The sequence below is a fragment of the Laetiporus sulphureus genome (genome assembly GCF_001632365.1).
Source record: "Laetiporus sulphureus 93-53 unplaced genomic scaffold LAESUscaffold_52, whole genome shotgun sequence".
In the NCBI taxonomy this organism is placed as follows: Eukaryota; Fungi; Basidiomycota; class Agaricomycetes; order Polyporales; family Laetiporaceae; genus Laetiporus; species Laetiporus sulphureus.
In genome coordinates, this window is record NW_024468561.1 from 24,923 (window position 1) to 38,216 (window position 13,294).

The 13,294-nt window shown below is 52.6% G+C and overlaps 8 protein-coding genes across 8 annotated transcripts; 5 read left to right on the plus strand and 3 right to left on the minus strand.

Annotated features, from left to right (window-relative positions):
* Window positions 1-720, minus strand: LAESUDRAFT_730536 (uncharacterized protein). Its single transcript, XM_040909860.1, has 2 exons — window positions 345-720; window positions 1-282 (listed from the first exon to the last, which is right to left on the minus strand). Exons 1-2 carry the CDS (start codon window positions 522-524, stop codon window positions 139-141), a joined length of 324 nt encoding a protein of 107 aa, XP_040759772.1. The 5' UTR covers window positions 525-720; the 3' UTR covers window positions 1-138.
* An 832-nt stretch (window positions 721-1,552) lies between these two features.
* On the plus strand, window positions 1,553-2,725 carry LAESUDRAFT_438180 (thiol methyltransferase 1). The gene is made up of 5 exons (XM_040902461.1): window positions 1,553-1,783; window positions 1,837-1,957; window positions 2,016-2,104; window positions 2,183-2,284; window positions 2,345-2,725. The coding sequence occupies exons 1-5, from the start codon at window positions 1,704-1,706 to the stop codon at window positions 2,607-2,609; spliced, it is 657 nt and encodes a 218-aa protein (XP_040759773.1). The 5' UTR covers window positions 1,553-1,703; the 3' UTR covers window positions 2,610-2,725.
* Window positions 2,726-2,865: 140 nt separating this feature from the next.
* LAESUDRAFT_738898 (uncharacterized protein) lies at window positions 2,866-3,310 on the minus strand (the record flags this gene model as incomplete). The annotated part of the gene is made up of 3 exons (XM_040910947.1): window positions 2,866-3,058; window positions 3,123-3,194; window positions 3,249-3,310. The coding sequence occupies 3 exons, from the start codon at window positions 3,308-3,310 to the stop codon at window positions 2,866-2,868; spliced, it is 327 nt and encodes a 108-aa protein (XP_040759774.1).
* Window positions 3,311-3,752: 442 nt separating this feature from the next.
* On the plus strand, window positions 3,753-4,795 carry LAESUDRAFT_763145 (uncharacterized protein; the record flags this gene model as incomplete). Its single annotated transcript, XM_040913211.1, has 4 exons — window positions 3,753-3,956; window positions 4,014-4,178; window positions 4,230-4,451; window positions 4,505-4,795. 4 exons carry the CDS (start codon window positions 3,753-3,755, stop codon window positions 4,793-4,795), a joined length of 882 nt encoding a protein of 293 aa, XP_040759775.1.
* Window positions 4,796-5,454: 659 nt separating this feature from the next.
* LAESUDRAFT_730540 (MFS general substrate transporter) lies at window positions 5,455-8,267 on the plus strand. The gene is made up of 13 exons (XM_040909861.1): window positions 5,455-5,639; window positions 5,712-5,750; window positions 5,800-5,816; window positions 5,868-5,922; window positions 6,228-6,305; window positions 6,358-6,494; window positions 6,552-6,776; window positions 6,837-7,137; window positions 7,202-7,344; window positions 7,408-7,560; window positions 7,618-7,640; window positions 7,698-7,726; window positions 7,784-8,267. Exons 1-13 carry the CDS (start codon window positions 5,513-5,515, stop codon window positions 7,861-7,863), a joined length of 1,407 nt encoding a protein of 468 aa, XP_040759776.1. The 5' UTR covers window positions 5,455-5,512; the 3' UTR covers window positions 7,864-8,267.
* On the minus strand, window positions 8,179-8,754 carry LAESUDRAFT_738899 (uncharacterized protein; the record flags this gene model as incomplete). Its single annotated transcript, XM_040910948.1, has 5 exons — window positions 8,179-8,299; window positions 8,352-8,407; window positions 8,463-8,542; window positions 8,601-8,682; window positions 8,737-8,754. 5 exons carry the CDS (start codon window positions 8,752-8,754, stop codon window positions 8,179-8,181), a joined length of 357 nt encoding a protein of 118 aa, XP_040759777.1.
* Window positions 8,755-9,682: 928 nt separating this feature from the next.
* Window positions 9,683-10,646, plus strand: LAESUDRAFT_730543 (histone H3). The gene is made up of 6 exons (XM_040909862.1): window positions 9,683-9,795; window positions 9,864-9,888; window positions 9,949-10,001; window positions 10,110-10,259; window positions 10,320-10,454; window positions 10,508-10,646. Exons 1-6 carry the CDS (start codon window positions 9,781-9,783, stop codon window positions 10,541-10,543), a joined length of 414 nt encoding a protein of 137 aa, XP_040759778.1. The 5' UTR covers window positions 9,683-9,780; the 3' UTR covers window positions 10,544-10,646.
* Window positions 10,647-11,463: 817 nt separating this feature from the next.
* On the plus strand, window positions 11,464-12,714 carry LAESUDRAFT_815505 (uncharacterized protein; the record flags this gene model as incomplete). The annotated part of the gene is made up of 3 exons (XM_040914695.1): window positions 11,464-11,751; window positions 11,813-12,135; window positions 12,195-12,714. The coding sequence occupies 3 exons, from the start codon at window positions 11,464-11,466 to the stop codon at window positions 12,439-12,441; spliced, it is 858 nt and encodes a 285-aa protein (XP_040759779.1). The 3' UTR covers window positions 12,442-12,714.
* Window positions 12,715-13,294: the final 580 nt, after the last annotated feature.

The window sequence follows — 13,294 nt, forward strand, 5'->3', positions numbered from 1 at the left end:
CGGGTTAGAGAACACATGGCAGATCTGTGAATCACACACTGCACGCCGTCAGTATAATGAGGAGGCTGTGCTTTTATCGTCTAGATACTACCGATGGGGATGCGTCGGATGTGCTGCCACTCACTATCGCGCCCCACCCTACGAGAGTGAGTGATGCTGCACCAGCGGCACGTTGGGATTGCGATATTTTCGGTGCACAGAGAGAGCAACGCTCCGCGCTGTGGTGGGCAAGATAAAGCGAGCCTGCGTGGGTGTGGAGGACTGATCCAGAGGACACGCATCGTAAGAGAGGTCATATCATCTATTGTATGAACTGGATCCGATTGACTTCTAGTCCTGTGCAGCATTCGCCAATGCGATCCCGGACTGCGGCTGCACGCCGGAACGAGTCTTCCGTTTGCTGACATCGATTGCGCTACTTTGACAGATCGCCCTCTGGCATTGCAGTCCGAGGTAATCGAGCAGCGGATGGTACAAGACGGGCAGGGATTTAGTCCATTTCCGGATATTTCATCCTCATCCATGGATCCTCTGCGATGAAATCCATGACCACCGATGATAAGGAGGAAGGCGTGTTCGTTCAGCACGATTGCTGACGAGGACTTTGGTTATGTCCGGAATTCCTGAGTGTTCGACGGCAGTTCAAAGGCGGACTAGGATCTCTAGGATGTCACCTCTGCTAGCCATATCATCGCTTCTGTATGAACACGATAATCCCTGTGGATACGTTAAGCGCGCAACGGAGTGATCCTTACTCCACGCCACAGGCGCGTTGTGGCTGTACGCCGTTTTGCTCCAGCCAACAGCCCCGTCTAAACCGCTCTGCATGATACCAACATGAGCTCTATGGTCAGCACCTGCTCTGAATCTCGATGTTTTCTATGCACAGCAGACTTCAACGCTGTCCTATTATGAACGATAATTGCTCGGAGCGTTGTTGACGTTTGAACGAAACTACCGTCGCATGTCGCAAGGCCTCGGTGCAGGACGCATTATCACAGTAGACAACATGCGCGTTCTCTTCGCCATACTCCCGCAGTATGCCCAGTCGCCATGAATAGCTTCATTCTGCCGGTCGACTCGAGACAGAGCTTTCATCAGGCACTTCACGCGGGCTTTGTTCGTCGACGATTTCTTCATGCACCCCAGCCGCACCGGTCACCCAACCCCCACCACGTCCCAATCAAACGCAGCCCGCTCGTCCCTGATGCCTTGTACTTGAACAAACGCATGCACGCATCTACCCGCCGGCTTCTTCTCGCGGGACATCTCCGACGAGGCGCGGGCGCGGAATCGTGCGCTTCGCTGCGGCCCGCGTTCACGGCAGATCAGCCGACGTGGACACCCTCGGGGTTCGCATTCCGATGTGAAGCTCGAAGACCTGTTCAAGCTGGACGCTAAGGGTGTATATAGATAGATGACGTCCCTGAGAACGATTGTCAAGACTCAAGTGCTCTAGTGCTCAACACACTACACCTTGCTTGGTGCCAAGCGTAGTCTCGAGCCGACAACAGGGGAGTTCACATCTATGATACACTGTCTCGACTACATCATGTGGGCTGATCGAGCGTGACCAATAATTCGGAATACAAAGGCTCGGGCTATGTCACCCCTGACCACGGTCCACTTATAGGCATCAAGGAGAGCAGCCTCTCTAGCCCTTAAGCACTTCCCGGCCGACGAATTTGAACAGCACCAACGCAATGAACATCAATAATCCAGAGATAGTCCGCCTGCGTGAGCTTGTCGCGCAGGATCCCGGCAGCGGTTGGGACAATGCCTGGTAAACACCCCCTTTCCTCCAGCGGAGTCGTTGACTACAACTCTTCCTTCTAGGAAGGAGAAAGTCACCCCTTGGGATGCAGGCCAATCTCAGCCACCCCTGCGCGAGCTGCTCGCCTCACGGGAACTCCCTCTTCCTAAGGCCGGACGCGCGCTCGTCCCCGGCTGTGGCCGCGTACGTTCTGAGTGTGAACCAGGGAGGGGCGTCACTGACGTGAAAGAATGTCGTACAGGGCTACGATGCGATCCTCATCGCGACCGTGCTCGGGCTCGACACTACAGGACTTGATATCTCCGAGTCTGCCGTACAAGCTGCTACTGCGTAAGTGTTATAGTGCCTTCTTCGTGTCCCTAAACAGCTGCTTAGGGGCGTTTTGGCGATCGTGGGACGCGCATGCAGGCTTGCCGAGTCGTCTAGCATCCCTGCTGGGACCAAGATAAGCTTCCAGATCAACGACTTCTTCACCCTCGAAGACCAATTTGACCTTATCTACGACTACACGTAAGTCACATCCTAGTCCCATCTGCGTTTGCCATAGACCGCATTGCTATCTCGCTCCAGATTCTTCGTCGCGATCCCGCCCGCGCGGCGCCCTGAATGGGGCCGTCAGATGCGCGACCTCATCAAGCCCGGTGGATACCTCATCACGCTGGTGTTTCCCATCATGGACCAGCCGCTTGATGTTGGACCGCCGTTCTTCGTGCGTCCGGAGCATTACGTCGAAGTCCTCGGGGACGGATGGGAGAAGGTTCTGGATAGGGTGCCGGAGAACAGCCAGGAGACGCATAAGGATAAGGAGAGGCTCATAGTCTATAGGAGGTTGTGAGATGGTTTTCTTGTCACAGCAGTGTCTAGTCACACAGCTGCATGGATAGTACTAATCCATCGCTGCACCAATGTGCGGGAACATTCTTGCGCCGCCGATCATAAAGCAGGCTATCAAGTTTCAGGAGAGCCCCCCTTACTGAGATTTGACCATTGCTGGCACAACAATGCGTAGTGGTACAATGATGGATTTGTCGATCCTACAGTCCTGATGTATTCCTTCATGACAAGCCGTTTGTCGGTCCAAAAGATCCCTTCTACTGCTGCTTCTTCGCAAGCATCTCCTCGTCCTCCCTCTGCAGCTCGGCGTCTATCTGTGCTCCGCGCGACGGCTCGTGGCCTTGCCTGGTTGCAGGTTCAAGAGGGTCCGTGATGGTCTGTGACTCTTGGTCGCGCTCGCGCTCCTCCTTCTCCTCGCGCTTCATCCTGTTCTGTAATGTGAGACTGTCTCTGCACGTTGAGGTGGTCAGGATACGGTGGCACATAGATTGTGGAGGTGTCACGGTATTCTTACTTCGGGTCGTGGATGTCGTGCGCGTTCCGCTGGCCGGCCTCGAAAGGTGCTGGAGCTTCGCGGCCATGTGGCCTGTACGCCATCATTAGGATCGCTGCACCATACAAATTCAGAGTATCTACTTGCCTCTGGTCTCCGTCGTTGTAGACCTGAGGGTTTCCAACCTTGGATAGCATAGCTCCGGACATGATGGCAAGGAATGCTTGAGACTAATTTGACTCTATAGAAGCGCGACTTTGATGTGTATAAGGCAGTAGGTCGTCGACAAAGGTAAGGAAGGTGGGCTGAACGTCGCTAGCTCTTATACATCGTGCAGCAGGGAGGGCCACTTGTTGACGTCATATGCATCTCCCCAGCGCTGAGGGCGGGCAGGTGGAGGGAAAGCGCCGCGGAAACCGGATGATGCCGAGGTGTGGCCACGGGCCTTATCATTATCGATCTACTGATATATGTTACTACATAAGGGAGCGGGCTAGTGAAGGCTAACCATCACTGGCCCTCAAGGCTTCACTGTGAGACCACGCCGCCCTTGTTGTCTGTCCATCAAGTCGAGCGTTTCCAATTGACCATATCGACTGCAGCTTCTTTCCCTGTGACCACCACCTTCCCTTGGGTGCTTACCCTGCTACAATGGAATCTGACGGTACCGCCCCTCCCAATGCTCCTCCTGCTCTTGATACCTCGACCGTCTCCCACTCCACGACCCCGACGTCCGCGACAATTGAGGAACAGGAACTGGTCTCAGTGTGCAGAGAGCTCTTCTCCGTCGGTGTTAGCCACGCCGTTGGCGCCCTGTCCGACAGCAGCACGCCCCCCGACTTAGCTGATGCCATGGTCCGTTGCCTGAAAGTCTGGACGGACGTCTGACATCGCCTCGCAAACTTCAATGAGCTCCCTACCGGCCTTATCCCCAAACTTGCTCAGGCATTCGACGAGTCCAACACCCTTGTCAATCCGAGCAGACATGACCACGACATGGACAGCTTTGACGAGCCGCCGGCCAAGCGCCGTAATACCACCACCGCTGCCAGCTCTCGCAAATCGGATAATCTATCTGTATGTCAGTTATTCCCTTGTCTGGTCATCATTTTATCACGCCATTACCAGCTCAACAAGAAGCCATTCGTGCCGTCCAGCAAGCCTGAGCTTACTCCCTCTCAGGGCGAACCCTCATCTCGAACAACATCGCACCGACATGATCGGAGGAAGCGCACGAAACGGGTCGACTGCAGACCTTTTCCCACCGCAGAGGAGGCCGACAGTGCGAGGCGCGGTGTAATGTATTTCGGGTTCTACATTGGCAATCGTCTGCTCGAAAAAGTGGCAATCGTCTGCTCGAAAAAGTGGCACTCTCCAAATTTTTCAAACTCGATGCCGAACAGGCCGCTGCAGCCGGCCTCGACGATAACGACCTCGAATTAAACGGCCTAGTGTACCTCCAACGCCTCGTCAATGACTACTCGATCGACGACCACTTTGCCTACGTTTCGGCGAAGGCGAAAGAGCAGATCCCACAGATTACAGAGGATGTCGACGCTGTAGTTCCCGTCCTAACCCTGTTCAAGTTGGACAGGGACGCTTTCTATAGCAGGATCTCAGCGAAGAAAGCGCAGATGCTCGCAGACGCTCTTGGACACCAGCCCATATGGTGGGAGATTGCTCAGTTGCTGTAACACCAGTGGTTCGTGTCTCTCGCCTTCGCTCTCGCCTTACAGCTTATTTTGCCTTCCGTAGTTTTATGTCCTTTTCCTCCTCGTCTGAACTCCTTCCATGCCCCTACACTCGCCGTCTGTCTAGCTAGTCACCGTTATCGTCACCGTGGTTTCTCCATTATCCCATCCGTTGTTTGATTTGCTCATCGCGCTATGCAGTCGGAGTGCTTACAGTATGTGGTCGAGTGAATAACGCGACAACCGCTACGTATCGTTGTCATGGTTCCAATTCGTTGATACTTTATCCGATGGCGCAAAGTTCCACGTGCGGTCGGATTGTTCGCTCGCCTCGTTTGCCACCCGCGGTCTTCTCCCTTCTCCAATGCCATCGCAGTCAGTAACTCAAAATTCCGTGTTCATAACCAAAAGCTGCACCGATGCATTCGTGCTATACGGGTTGACTCTCAGTCCCGTCATCATCGTCGTGTGCAAAGTATTTACCTTCAATATGGGCCATTCCCATGTGCCATACAACACGCCTCCTGCCACCTTTTCATCATCATTACGTCTTCTTTTGACCACATGGCGTGAAGACCCGGAATCACGTGATCGCGTCTAGCATTTGGTCTTGTTGTCCAAAGGCTTCGACGCTCGTCCGCAGCCGCGCGCTTCGCCCGACCACTACTCTCACGCTACTACGAGACCATACAATTCAGCTGAGCCACGAGCTCACAGAAGATGCCATCTGGAGAATACACCCCGATTCCGGGTGATGATGATGAAGCAGGCGCGGAAGAGCGCGGGGGCATAGAGCCCAGTCTCAAGCTAACGACGCTGGATCGCACGATAGATCTCATAGGAATGGGTGCGTTGCCAAATGTCTTGAATGCCAGAGTTTTTTTACATATATATGTGCAAATTTTATCGCGTTATCTAGGACGGTACCAATGGAGACTGATGTTGTTGTGTGGTTTGGGTGAGTGGAACTTATATTGAATGTAATTCTTCTCGCCAAACTGTTACAGGATGGATGTCATATAATGCATGTATGCTCTACATTTTGTGTTCTCCGTTTACTCACGAATTCCGTTAGATGTGGATGCAGACCATCGCGATCATCCTCCCACGTGTTCAAGAGCAATTCTCAAGTAAGCGTTCCATTTTGTGCTTTGTAACGTTGTTTATACAATCATGACCATGTCCCATGCTTTACGATATGCATCTGTGTATTGCAAGCATGCCTCCTCGGCTCAAACTTCCGCTGGTTGACGCGGAAGATTCGGATTAGAGACCGATGCTTGTAATACGTCAGCCGGGATGATGACATGTTCATGCGATTAATCGCGCATAGATCAAGAGCTACGGCTCTCATCCCGTCCAGAATTCTTATCTCTATGATGTTCGATGACGGCGCAGTTCGTCCCTCTACGCGTGTAACTCACACAATTCCCAGTCAGCGACAACTATATCGGCACGCTTTCCTCCTCCGCCTTCGCAGGAATCATGATTGGCAGCGTTGGCTGGGGCACATGTATGTCAGAGACATCAATGAGATCAAGCATCAGCGATTTACCCTCTCATAGACTCAGACCTCAAAGGGCGTAGAATGCCGTTCTATGCCACCCTGCTCCTCGCCTCGATGATTGGTTTCCTCTCCTCCGTCGTCCGCTCATTTACTTCGCTCTGCATCGCTATGTTCTTCTTGGGCAGTGCATTCGGGGTACGGTCTTGATATCCTCCGGACTGCTCTCTAGTTCTTTGACAATCGCATTCTCAGGGCTCGATGCCCACCGATGGCACCTTGTTCCACGAGCACCTTCCGAGCGGGAGGCACTTCCTTGTGACGTTGCTTTCAGTCTTCTTCTCTTTCGGATCCGTTGTCTCCGCCTGTGTTGCGCTCCTCGTCATCCCAGGCCATTTATGCCCACCCGCACCCGCCGAGTGTGATCCGACCGCGCAGCACGTCGGCTGGAAGTACTTGCTGCGCTGTATCGCCACTCTGGTACGTTTCTTATGCATGCGCGTGTCATGATGATCTTCTCATCTAAAGGCAAATCCTCAGACGCTGGCGATGTTTGTCGCGCGCCTCACCTACCTGAAGTTGCACGAATCGCCTCGGTATCTCGTGCATGCCGGCCGGCAGAAAGATGCGGTTGAGGTTCTGCAGAGCATTGCACAGTTCAACGGGGAGGCGATCTCTCTAAGTGTCGATGACGTCCAGGACGGCACAGCTCCGCCTCACCGACATTTGGCAGACACCTTCTCGATAGGGGCACTGTCCGACCGCATCACGCTCGCACTTGCACCGGAGTGGAGGCGGACAACAGTGCTGGTGTGGATCATCTGGTTCGGGATGTCTCTGTGTGCGTCTGTCCGCGCACCATCCTTTTCGTGCTCGTTGACAATAGGTCGCTCGTCACAACATAGCATTCACCATGTTCAACACATACTTGCCCAAAGTGCTCGAGGGCAAGTCCAATTCCGGCACCCCAAATGAAACGCCAGTAGATGTAACAGCGAGCCTGTGGAGCGTCCTCACATGGGCCCTAGGCGGCTGCCCAGGCGCGATCGTAAGCCCGTTCAGAGTCACAGTTCGAACCTATGGATGGAACTGACGATGGGTGGGTGCCTAGCTCGGAGCCTATCTCGTAGAGTCACCATTTGGCAGACGGCAGTCGCTTGCGGGCAGCATATTCGTCACAGCATTCTGTTGCATTTTATTCATGATTACGGAGAGCTTGTGGCTTGTACGAGCCAGCACTGCTGCTATCAGTTTGACATCTGCGGTGGGTCTCGTCACTGTGCAAATAACAGGATGTTTTATTGATGGCGCGCTCGCCTAGGTTATGTGGTCCATCTTGTACGGGTGGGTGTAATCCACCAGTGACGAAGACAGTGTATTCATACGTTTGCGGACTTGCAGGTGGACTCCAGGAATCTTCAGTACAAGAGGTGAGCCACACTCCAACACTCGTATTCCTTAATTCTTCATCGACCATGTCCATCTAGTACGGGGCTCTGCAACAGGGATCGCATCGGCGCTCTCGAGTATGCAAGTGTCCCATCATCTGCTGCACACTCCCTTTTGAGGCCATTCTGCTGACGATTTGCAGAGGAGGCATCATTGCCCCAATATTGGGCGGACCGCTGCTCGCAATCAACTACTCGGTGCCGGTGTTCACCAGCGTCGTCATTTTTGTGCTCGTAGGTATTTGTGTGCTACTGCTGGACGAAAAGCACCAGGGACACACGGGTCGGGTAGTGAGTGTGTGACCGCCTAATGCTCTCTTTATCTATCTAGTGTATTTGAGCAGCTAGGTTATAGTAGTAGTATTGCTGTAGTGCTCAACCTCCCGCCTCCTTTCCTATGCGCGGTGCAGGAACATTGAGCGATTTTCGCCTGTTTAGACAGGTGGCTTGACGATCCCTGGACTGATCTTGTAATATACGATGGACGAATCCTGGTCATTGATTGCAAGGTACACATTGTCTGGACTTCCAAGGTCGCGAAATGCATCCTTGAGCCTGATCCGCGGTGTCAATGCGCAAGGACAGCCTACAGACCGAACTAACTTACCAAGCGGTGGAGAGCGACTCGGATAGAGAGCAGGGAATAACATATAGCACGTCGTCCTGAGCAGCTGTGAGGTCAGGCAGGACACATTTAAACATTTCGGCGAATACGTACTGTCTTCGGGCGCTTCCCTCGGAACGCCCCTCGAGAACATGCAGTCAGGTCGATGACCTCGAGGCCACTCCATTGTTGTGCTTGATACGCCGTATGTCAGGGTAAAAGCATGCGCTTGATAAGGGAGGAAAGGCTTACATAGTTTCAGGTCGTTATAGGTTTGGAACAGTGCGCCTGCTGCTCGCGGATACTTTGGTAGGAGCGCTGACAGCTCTGGATACTACTGGCCGTACGAGGTCAGCAGTAAATTTCTGGTACACCGTAAGATACGCACGGATGGATGAGCTTGCATTCTGCAGGAAAGGGTACAATACTGGTAGCAATGTCACGAGCCGAATGGTAGAGTCAGTGGGAAAGCGGCTGGTTCGCATCAAAATCAGCACTTAAGCAGCTACACAATGCACCTTTGATGACAGAAGCAACTACGGCATGACTAAGGCTAGATAACGAGATTGTTCCTCATCCAGAACCACATCTGTTAGCCCTTGCAGTACAGCTGTCGCCAATGCGGTGCCACTCATGATCCCAACATGAAGAATGGTCGCATATTCCAAACTGCCTCTGTAGTTGTACGCGATTTTAACACTTACCAAAAGCGCGTAGTACAATGACTTCGAGTACGCAAGGATAATCGGTCTACCTGGTCCGAGAAGCGAACGGAAAATCTCTAGTTTTCAAAGCAGTCGGTGAAATGAGCTGCGATGACGGATCAATTTTGACGGTCTGCAGGTAGGATCCTCACAGACGCACTGCAGTTTCCGATCAGTAAGGCAGCGCAGTCGTTAGGTATTCACGATGCTAACGCAAGGAAGATGGGGCTGTAGCCAGGCACGAGGACTCCTAGGGACTTGAAGTTCTGTGACATTGCATAAGCGCCCGAGGTAGGTGATGCGCGTCAACTCATCCCCGATCGACACCTTGCTTCTCTCGACGTTCTTCGCTCCATCTCGCACTTTCATGCGTCAAAACCGCTAGTAGAGTGCACAATGAAGTCCTAAGACATAATGAAGTGATTTGAAGAAGAACGAGGCAGTAGAAGCAAAATAAATCGAGAAAGTTGCGAAATTCTGCCAATCTTCCGCGAGCAAGTCGCGTCAGGCCAGAAGGGTTGGGCCCTGTATTGTCACGGAACATCCGAGCGTGGGAAATGGCAAAGCGGACATTTAAACACGACGAACAGTCAGCGCACGACCCCACCGCCCCCCGTCGCCCTCTTCGCCGCTTACCACCACCGCCCTCGAACCTTCCGACCTTCAAGAGCCCGTTTTTCGTCGACTTCCTCGCCTTTTCATCCCTAATCATACATCGTTGAATAGCTATGGCCCGTACCAAGGTATGATGGTTCAGTTTGACGACCGTTGATAATGTTCTGACCGTCGTCGTCGTCGTCGCCGTTGACAGCAAACCGCCCGCAAGTCCACTGGTGGTGAGTATAATCGTTCGTAGCTACGAAATCTCTACAGACATTGATAATCTACGACAACAGGCAAGGCCCCTCGTAAGCAGCTGGCCACAAAAGCCAGGAAGACTTCGACGGCTGTACGTCGTTTTTTCCGTCGTTATCGCTGCGATCGCTGACAGAGTGGGTTGTGGGTTGCTCTGGTCTCGTATCTTCCGCTGTTTGTTGTGGTTTGTTGATACATCCAGACCGCCACTGGCGGAGTCAAGAAGCCCCACAGGTTCCGGCCCGGAACCGTCGCCCTCCGTGAGATCCGGCGGTACCAGAAGTCCACCGAGCTCCTTATTAGGAAGCTCCCCTTCCAGCGTCTTGTCCGTGAAATCGCTCAGGACTTCAAGGTATGCATTCACTCTACAAAAAGTGTCGGACATTTTATTCATCGTATGTTGTATGCGTAGACGGACCTGCGCTTCCAGTCCTCGGCCGTCATGGCGCTTCAGGAGGCTGCTGAGGCTTATCTCGTCTCCCTCTTCGAAGATACCAACTTGGCTGCCATCCACGCCAAGCGTGTCACCATCCAGCCCAAGGATCTGGTATGTCGTCGCTTCCTTGCTCCACGTCACTACGTGCTGACGATGCTGTCCAGGCTCTCGCTCGTCGTCTCAGGGGAGAGAGGTCTTGAATGGGCCGACTCCGTTTATCGTTCGTCCGTTCGATAGGCTCCCTCGCCTACATTACCTTCCTTGGATTCAGTCCCCGTTCGAGCGATCTTGTATTGTACTGTGAATCATCTGGCTTTGCTTGCGACGTGTAGGCTTTCCGTCCGATTCTAATTTCATGAATATATGCACCATAAACTAGACCGACGCACGCACGGCACGCAGATTAACGGCGTTCTCGTGCGTTCGCATGAGAGGCTCACGCCGAGTACTTCCTCACTGTCAATATCATCCCTGATAGCTGATGTTATATCACAGGGCCTTAAGGGAGGATATATGGGTACAGTAGATCGCGGTCCAATGCCCTACTGAGGGAGGACGATACGATCATGAGCATCAGGTCCGTCTGTCGGTCCACCAGGACTCCACCTTGATTTTCTGTGTCTTCATCTCCAAAAGTATCCAGTGTGGAGATATTGGCTGTACCCCGTACTTAATTTGACAGCACTGTATCGATGAGTGGGTCACTTCACTTCTCATCTTCGATGGTGAATTCTTTCTTTCCTGCCCTAACGTACTACAGATAGTAAGACCTCGGCTCTCTGATCTGCTTTTTTACAGACCGCCGGCCGACAGAACCAGCATGCCGACCAAGGCGCGAATCTGACCACACGCGCGCTGTGGCCGGCCGTGCCATGCTCAGCCTGCCGACGGACAAAGGCCATAGATACTCGCGTGGCCCATATGAACACGACTACACCACGAGGCCGACATAGCCGCTTTAGGAAGGACAAGGGCCTCCGGTGTGGCCTGTGGTGATGAGCCACTCGGGCCATCGTTTCGTTTTCTTGTATATATAGCGCGATGTTGTTCTCCCTTCAGACTCCTCATCGCTGCGGTCACAGCCACTCCTCCCTTGGATCCCACGCCACTCTAAATCAAGATGTCCGCTGCGTCTGTCCTTCCGTACTCTTCTGCCTCCGGTACTCCTCTGCGCAGCATCCAGATAATAGAAGTCCCGGGTTGTCGTAGCCTGCAGCAAGAGGCCTCCTGTTGTCCTGACTGTTGCCAGACTTGCGGTAGGCAAGAAGCAGCCGATGCTCTGATGATGCTCTCAAGTGCTCCTGTTCACTCCGCTTCCGGCTCCCGACCACCGTGCATACAAGACAATGCAGCAACATCAAGCACTATAGATATCCTCGCTCTGGTCAAGCAGGCATCCCAGCTAATGGTGCGTCCGATGGAGACACTATTGTATGACCAGTGATGCTCACGTACGATGATGCTCGCAGACAGCCATGGTCGACCAGCAATCCACTCAGCCCGCACCGCAAACCACCAGGAACCTACGCCCGCGCGCTCCTGAAGAGAAAAAGAGGACAACGGGCAAGAGCAAGTCGCTCATGAAGAAAGACCTGCCTCGTGCCCGTGCTCGAAGCAGCGTGCCAGAGGACAAGCAGGCCGTGCGGTCTCAACTAAAGGCAAAAGCAATAGCCATCAAGTGCGCGACAGCGCCTACACCGTACCAGGCCTACATCATGACCTGGATATTCGAACATATCACGCCGTACCCCGACATTCACTGGCGCTCAATGATTGCCGTCGCCATCAACTGGTTAGCTTCTCCCTCTCCGCATAAAGTCGCTTTTGCTAATCAGCATACGCTAATGTTAGGTCCCTGTTGAGAACCACCCGCTGGTTTGAGAATCAACGCCGTTGTCTGAACAGGAGCGAGGGGAAGGAGTGGGCGGCTCGCAGCGGCGCACTCGTCCCCACAATGGTCGAGGAGCGCTGGGTGCGCGTGTGGCCGACCGCATCGACCGAGCACAACGCGCGGCTCTCATGGACGGACGAAACATTCAAGGGGGTCCTGCACCAATTAATTGAAGAGCAACGGCCGAATTTCGGGGCGAAGCCATAAAAACAAAGGTCACTGAAACAGAACACCATATTTATTCATGGGCATTCCTCGACTACCTTGCATTCAACCATCTAGAATTGCATTTGCTTTACTTCATTTACGAGCACCGTGCTTTGGAAGCGGTGTCCCGCGATATTGATCGGATTGGAAAGAGACATTACTATTCATCATGTCCGCTTCAATGCATACCTTCATACTAGATCAAATCTTATCATCTGTATACTCTACGTTCTGTATGTCTCCGGCACCAGTTCAATTAATCTCTAATCTGACGATCATTTTACACTTTTGCTCTCTGAGTCGGCTGCTTATCTGTGCCCTCAATGTTATGCTCTGATATGGCCATGTCTGAGTGGAGTGTGCTTTCCTTATCCAACAATCACAGTCCTGCGGCGGACAAACTAAGTAACACGCTTCGGGAATGGTGTACATTAAGATGGAAGTGATTGAGGTTGATAGACAATGCAGTTGTTTAACTCATGATGCATGAGCACCACAGACTCGACGAGTATACTAAACACCGTACCCATACGATAATTTTTTCACCGAGATCAGGCCACCTCTTCCACCAGGGGTTAAATAGCATTCGAAAAACAGTTTCTTTACGCGTGACGGTCATACACCCTCCGCCTAGTATACACCGCAGACATGAAGCGTTTTGCACACGTGGCAAATGCTTAGCAAATGTCGACAGGTTTTTTGCCTTTGTGATCTCAATTTGCTATGGTTCCTTCCCACATTCCGTATTAAGTATTTGCATATAATATGTTGGAGGCAGAAATTTAAATCATATATTTTAAGAAATGACACCATTTTCAAACTCACCAAATACATTTAGAATTTGAGTGCTGTT